The sequence below is a fragment of the Nannospalax galili genome, unplaced genomic scaffold, assembly GCF_000622305.1.
Source record: "Nannospalax galili isolate Female #2095 unplaced genomic scaffold, S.galili_v1.0 scaffold3233, whole genome shotgun sequence".
In the NCBI taxonomy this organism is placed as follows: domain Eukaryota; kingdom Metazoa; phylum Chordata; class Mammalia; order Rodentia; family Spalacidae; genus Nannospalax; species Nannospalax galili.
This window is the reverse complement of record NW_008332515.1, coordinates 112,726-120,482: the sequence shown is the minus strand read 5'-3', so window position 1 is coordinate 120,482 and position 7,757 is coordinate 112,726. Positions and strand designations below refer to the sequence as shown.

The window sequence follows — 7,757 nt, the reverse complement described above, 5'->3', positions numbered from 1 at the left end:
AACACAGTGGACAGTGACAGGGATGGCAGAGTATGGAGCCTCTAGTGGGAGAGGAAGGCTGTCTATCTGATGAGTTTGTATTCATGCTCAGATGCCGAGGAGCTCAGAAGGTGGGTGACTGTGACCAGTGATAGTCATGTATATAGAGATTAGAATGCATGTGAAAACATCTCAATGTCAATTGCTTTGGAAGGAATTCTTCTGTATGAAAAAAAAAAATAAGTATCTTCTTGAAGTCCCTCAAATTAAGGTAAAGAATAAGAACAAATCATTCTGGAAGAACGCAAAGAAAAATAGGTTTAGATACTTAAGTGACAATTGAATTTATTCTTATAATTGTTTTAATAGCTTTTGTATAATCTTCATCGCTATTATGAGATATAAAATGTAAATCTACAATCTACAATTATTATGCCAAAAAATCTGAATTACTGTAACATTTTGTATATTGTTAAAACTGTAACTTTAATTGTAAAAAAAAATTTAAATAAAAAAAAAGAAGTTTCCTGATATAAGAATCCAAGCATATTGTTAAAACTGTAACTTTAATTGTAAAAAAAAATTTAAATAAAAAAAAAGAAGTTTCCTGATATAAGACTTTTAAATCCAAGCATAATGTTAAAGAAATCACGTGTTAATGGGAGCACATATATTTGGACTTTGTTGTGTGGAATATTTGTGCAATGATAGAAGTCAGGAAAGCAGGATTCTGATTCTAGATTCTCATGGGGTAACAGAGTTCTTCATAAGACTTCTTAACCACTTGGGGTCTCAGAGTCTTTAGTAAGACTTCTTAGTCTCTTGGGGTCTCAATTTAATCATCTCTAAAACAAGGATTTTTGTAAACAGGACTTTGTCCACCAGAATGTACTGGGTCATACTGCAAAAGCAAACCTCTCTTCACCTATGTCAGAGTTTGGTAAGATCTGTTGACAAAAATGTAGAAACAAAATATCACCAGTATCATCAGTTGTAAAAGTGAGTTTCTTAAGATAACTGACTCAAGGTGTCAGCAGGCTTGCTGTCCCAGCCTCATCACTCTGCTCTCACACTGTGCTAACCTCAGTGGGGTTGGCTGCTAATATGTCCTTGGTAAAGAGATTTCCTGGTTGATGACATTATGTACTGAAGCAGCGCAGGGATGGACCCACTGATGCATTGTAACCTACAGGTTAGCATCACTATCATTTACATTTACTAATCACGTTATTCAACCTGTGTGTAATATGTCCCAAGTGACTTCATTAATGAAAAAACTTGAAGGTATGCCAAAGCCACAAAGCATGTACTCACCTAGATAGCAAGTATTTATAGGAAATAAATCTCAAGAAAGCTGAAAGAGTTCCAAAGAAAGAACTCCAGACATCTATTTCAACTAAGTTTATTTGGACCCAGAAAATTTAAAGAAAAATAAGTCTCATGCCTGGGATAAGATTTTGTTTGGATATTTAAATCAAATTTTTCTTTTCAAGTATCTACTCTCAAATTGTCATCTTATGCATAATCTGAAATAAGATTTTAAAAAATATTTTATTTATTATTTTATTTTATGTGTATGAGTGTATTGCCTGCACTGGACTGTGCAATGCCCATGGAGGTCAGAAAGGGAAATCAGATCCCCTGGAACTGTAGTTACGGACAGTTGTTAGCCACCATGTGGGTGCTGGGTACCAAACCTGGTTTCCTCTGTAAGAGTAGTCAGTGCTCTTAACCACTGAGCCATCTCTCCAGCCCCTGAAATAAGATTTTTAAGTGAAATAGAGCCATCTTTGTTGATAGGGAAAGATCCCAAGATATATATCCCTAAGTAGTGGGGGAGAGGAGGAGCTCAGAACAGTATACCAAGTGTGAAGAAAAGGAGTAAAGTCAAGGTTGGGGGAACTTTTTGATTTGTTTAATTTTTAGACTGACCTCAAAAAATTATCATGAGGTTAATTTTTAGGTAGCAAAACTGAGATTTGGGAAGTGAAGAGGAAAAAAAAGATATTTTATATACTTTCAACTTGTTTGAATTTTACCATTGGAATACAATATATTTCATTTTAAAATGTGTCTTTTCATAGGAAGGCTGGTTGTCCCTCAGGCACTGATTACCTGTTGGGCAAATCGCCCAGGCTTGGCTTCCTTGTTCTCATCCTGTTCTCTTGGCGGCTCCTTGCTTGTGACATTTAGATTGCTAGGCTGGCCACATCAGCACGCTGTTCTCACCAGCCCTGCTCTGCCTCAAGCGTTCTTCCCTTGTCATCTCCCGTTGACCTCTGCTAATTCGCCTTGGCTGCCTGCTGCAATCTTCTTTTCTGGTTTCTGGCTAAATCCTTGGCAGTTCAGGAGTGGCAGACTGCTCACCATGACCACCAAAAGAAAGATGGAGAAGTGCGTGGCACTGACATGGGTTGAGACATCTTTCTCCTTCATGTCTGCCTGGTCAAATTCTTCCCATTCTTTAAGACCTTACTCCAGGGGCACCTTCTCTAGAAAGACTGCCCTGAACTTGCAGGCCCGAACTTATCTCTCTGTCAATATTAATTTAATTCTGTATTTACCAAAATTATGCTTAATACATTTTGATTTGTATTTCATTTATTTATGGCCAAGCCTCCCAGCCAGCATCTCTTGGTTTTAGAAGTCTCTAGCTCTATACATCTATGGAACTGATTTTAACTGAATTGAAATGTAAAACTAAAAAAATAACCTTAAAAAGACACAAGACTTCCATCCCATGGTAGCAGCCAGGGAATCTGTTATTAAAAGAAAGCTGAGATTCAACATCTTGCTAAACGAGATAAGCTACATAAGACACTGGTGAGCATGAAAGACCATCAGTAAATGAGTTCCCTAAGTCATCAATTATCTCTGGATCCCTTACTCCATGTTCTACTCAGGGTTCCAGAAAGTTCAAAGAGTATACACACACACAAAATCACTCAGGTGTAGTTGTTTGTACAGGAACTGGGTGTAATATTTCCTATAGCCAATTACCAACAGAAGAGGGAGGGTAGAAGCCCGCTGTAAAACAAATTTGGAGACCACTGTCCCCATGGCACCATAACTTCTTATCACTGACATGTCAGCCCTTTGGAAAGGAGATAGCACACCTTCTGACAATGCTTCCCACAACAAAAGTATTTTTAAAAAGCTGTCTCATAATACTATAGCTGATCCTGAAGCTATAAAGTGTGTGTGTGTGTGTGTGTGTATGTGTGTGTGTGTTTAACATGTATGTAGGGAGGGTACTGAAAGTGTTGTGTATATAGAAGAACAAGATAAGAAGCTGTTTAGTTATATCAGAAAAAAAGCAATAGTGATTTCTGTGCCTGTATGTGTGCTTTAAGAGTTGACGGATTAAAAAAACTAGGATTCTAATCTTTGTCCAAGTAACGATAAAGTATAAGTAAGCGGCTTCGCCCTTCTACCAAACAGGGTTAAATGCACCTATTCTGCCTAAATCACAAGGCAACAAAACTGGTCGAAATATCTCAGTATTGAAACCAGAAGCACCAAGAACAACTCCATGAGAATTCAAGATCATCATGAAAACTCAGCTACCCAAAACACAGTATAAACTCTCCTGAATGCAACGAGCCCACTTCCAGAACCTTCCCTTTACAGAATTGACTGTTTCCACTTACAGAAATCTACATGAGGGCTGGGGAGATGGCTAGGTGGTTAAGAGCACTGGCTGCTCTTGCAGAGGACCCGAGTTCAATTCCCAGCTCCCACATGACCCATTAGTAACTCCAGTTCCAAGGGGTCTGACACCCTCTTCAGGCCTCCCCGGGCATTGCAAACATGTACTGCACTTACATGCAGGCAAAACACTTATCCACATAAAAAGAAAAACAAATAAATAAAAAGAATACATGGAAGTTTAATTCCACAATTTCCTCACACCAGAACACAAGCTCCACAATATAGAAGAAAGAAAAATCAAACTCAACCTACATAGTGGCAGAGATAAATATCTTGCATTATAACTTTGTTAGAAGGTAGATATCAATGTGCACATTTACAATTTCATCAAGTAAAGTTATAGTACAAATACTTTCTTGTACTGTCCATAATGTGTTGTCAGAGAAGAGCAACAGAGTTCTATTTGAAAGCACCTGAGAGGAAAGAACGAATGCATGCAGATTTCAAATATTAATTCCTATGTGCATGAAATGATGGAGTTTCCCATTAAGAATACTTAGCACCATGCCTTTGGAGGATAGAGAAGAACGAGTGAGTAAGTAGGGATGAAACAATCCCTGATCACCTGTTTCTTTGCAGTTGCTTTTCTTCAGCCTAAAATTCAGCCTCTATCACTAAAGCCCAAAAGCAAAGTGAAGCAAAACAATTTGAATTCTAGGTTTGAAGTTTCCAGGCTCAGTACCTGGGAAGCTAAAAGGTTTTCAAGGAATTTTTGAAGTTATATAGTTTTCCTTTCTGAGATGGATATAGACCCCACCCCTAGAGAAGCTTAACTTCTTATAATGTGTTCACAAATTTACTGTAAACTTTATAACCATACTTTTGCCATAGACAATTTTTCCTTATTCCTAGGCCGAATACTTGATTAAAAATACATATTGCATATTAAGGATGATCTCTTACCACAGTACACTACAATTCATAAGTTATGAGTCATAAATACAATTAACTGTTTCTAATATAACATCTTAATGATTGATATTTATCTTAATTAAGATTTAACATTGTATGTGTAAGAAAAAAATGGACTTAAAAATCTTATCTTACATTTCCCTAGAGTCAACGTAGCTTATGCTAACTTGCCTTCTTTGTGCATTTAACAATTATTTAAAATCTCTAGAACTTATTTTATGAAAATATCATGAAAAAATTCATCCTCAAATGAACAAATCAGGACAGTTCCCATGTTATTTCATATAGGACAGGTTTACATATTTCACATTAAAAATAAGTGCATCTAGGCTGACATAACAGTGCTCAGGAGGCAGAGACAGATGGATCTCAGTTTGAGGTCACCTTAGCCTTCATAGTGAGTTCCAGGCCAGCCAGTACTACATAGTAAGACCAGTCTCAAAATAGTAATAATAATAATAATGGGTACAATATGCAGGGTAGAAAGAAATATGTATCACATACATCTACCTTTTGTAGAGCTACTCATGAACACAAATGGATGGATTTGGTTCAACACACCTAAACACTCCTAAATCTCCTAAGTATTCTAACGCTTATTAGATATTATGGAAGAGACCAACGTCCAGGACTCTGTAGCACCATAACTTACAAAGGAAAAGATACATGACCAGCCAAACACACACACACACACACACACACACATAGACACACACACACACACACACATAGACACACACAGACACAGACATGGGGGGTGATTTGCGTACAGAGTGAAGCAGATTTAGAAGAAATGACATGAGGTCATACTTAACAAATCAAGAAGAAAATGGCACTACCTGGTGACTGCCCGGGTGCAGATGGTAACCAGGAAGCAGCCAGCCACAATCATCCAGCCCCAGCCTCCATCGGGAGGGGAGGCAGGCCCAGCTCTAGTTATTTTTGCCATGGTTTCAACTCTGGTTTGCTTCTTTTCCAAGTTGTTTCAGCAGCAAGTTATGATCTTGGAAGTTTGCTGTCCAGTAACTTCCTGTTGACATTCAAAGTTGGTGCAGAATGCTACCTGGTGCATGGATTACTGGCCATCTAAAATAAAAACAAAGGCATGTTTTTACTTCATTGCCATTTCCAAAGGTGGAATTTTTTTTCACTTGATAAATGATTACTTTCCTATTAATATGATTATTTGTAACTATGAATACTGACTCTTGTCCTTAGTTTTTATGTATTTATTTTATTTTTGTGCTTATGTCATATATGAATGTGTGTGTATATGTATGTGTGTAGATGTGAGGGCATGTGGAAGCCAGAGATCAATATTGGGTGTTTTCAATTTTTTGTGACAGGGCCTCACAGAACCTGGAGTTTGCCTTTTTCTCCAGACTGGCTGGCCAGCGAGCTTCCGGAATTGCCTGTTATGTCCTGCTCTTCCCCTAGCCAATGCTAGGTTACAGATACATGCTGTGTCCAACTTCTACATGGGTGCTGAGGATCCAAACTCAAGTACCTTATGCACCAAGCCATCATCACAGTCCCTCTTTATTATTTTTTTTAAGTAATAGAACTTCTTATGTTTTATCTATGCCCATGGCCACCCACTTTTCCTATCCTCTCCTGAGGGTAAGGGTAGCAACAATTTAGTCTGGGAGGAAAGCATGTAAACACAGATTATGTGCCACTTCTAGGGCACAAGTTCTTTTCTAGGACTTCTGGAACTGCTTCCCAACAGACTGGAACAGGACAGAAGATGAGGCTACTTTGCCTACTTGAGCCAACGTCACTCTAATTGATGGCAGAAGACAGAAGAATTCTGGGTACTGGGATGATTCTGGGTTTTCTGCCCTTCCAGCTCTGAATACTCACAGATCTACACTATCATACAAAAGATCGTTATGTTTTGATTGTACTTGGGCTTCTGTATTTTGGAGTTCACCTATTAGTTTAGACCATATCCTAACTAATATAGTGGCATAGTTTGATAGGAATTTCTGTGGCATTTTTAATGCTCTGATTTTTCCTCATCTTTTTTTTTTCAATGCTGGGTATCAAACTCAGGGCATGCTAGACAAGTGCTTTACAATTGAGCAACATCCCCAGTCTCCACAGGCACTCATTTTTTAAGTATGCAATTTAAGCAAGAAGAGAGTGATGAGTAAGTCAAACAGGATAGACAGCCCAAACACTGCCTGCATACATTTCAATTTAACTTAATAAGGTATCAAAGATCAGTGGAAGAGAAAGGTCCTTACCACATCACACTACAACTTTTCATCTAATTTATTACCTTCCAGACAGATAAAAGGTAAGTCTAAAAAAAGAAGTGCAGGGACTGGAACCTAGAGCTTGGGGATGCCAAGCAAGCACTCTGCAAACTGAGTTACATGATCAGCACAAAAGACCATTTAAGAAATTCCTGCTAAGTCTGCATCTAGTCAGGTTTAGAGGTAAAGGTCCCTCTTTGAAGGTCTACTCTGAGGACCCAGGGCAAGTCCAGTTGACTGTACTCTGAGATCTGACCTAGAGATTTCCTTTGGAGGGAAAAAAACTTTGAGTCAGGTTGTGGAATGTTTCATATGGTAGAAATCAGGTCTGAGCAACTAGAGTGAGACTCACTAGCTTCCTAGAAGAGGGACAAGCAGCCAGAAAGTACTTAAAGATGGCAGGGTCTAAGGCATGCCTGTGGAAAGCTGGCCATCAGCCTTATTCGGTACTGGGAGATGGAAAGACACCTAGAGTAATATTACCCACTGCTCAGCTCATGAGCCAGAGAAGCCCAAAGGTTGGACACCCTGAAAAGCTCTGAAAGACAGTAACTGGAAATCTAGGATGTCCAGTAAAGTTATCCTTCATAACTGAGGGAAAAGAAAAACCTTTCATAATAAACCAAACTAAAGGAAGTGATGATTGCTAATCCAGCAACCCTGAAGATACTTGAAAGAATCCTACACACTGAAGAGGAAGATACACTCATGAGGTCACAGGGAAGAAAGAACTGTGCAAGAACAAAAGAGAAGCAAATGACGATTAGAAAAAAATTAAACATTACTAAAACAATCAAATGATAGGAATCAATGCATTCTTTTAACAAGTCTGAATGCCAGTGTTCTCAGTTCTCTAAGAGAAGACACAAACTGGAAGACAGGATAAATAAACAA

At 38.4% G+C, this 7,757-nt stretch overlaps 1 protein-coding gene across 5 annotated transcripts in view; it reads right to left on the bottom strand.

The window, feature by feature from the left end:
- The window catches only part of Slc16a12 (solute carrier family 16 member 12), a 118,138-nt gene that overhangs the window by 41,775 nt on the left and 68,606 nt on the right, over nt 1–7,757 (bottom strand). For 4 of the 5 annotated variants that reach the window (XM_029560827.1, XM_008827496.2, XM_029560830.1 and 1 more), the window contains exon 2: nt 5,442–5,688. In XM_029560827.1, the coding sequence (XP_029416687.1) occupies nt 5,442–5,551 (110 nt within the window). In that variant the 5' untranslated portion in view covers nt 5,552–5,688. Of the gene's footprint in view, nt 1–2,094; nt 2,178–5,441; nt 5,689–7,757 lie in introns of those variants that run through there. The other variant, XM_029560829.1, reaches the window with a different exon arrangement.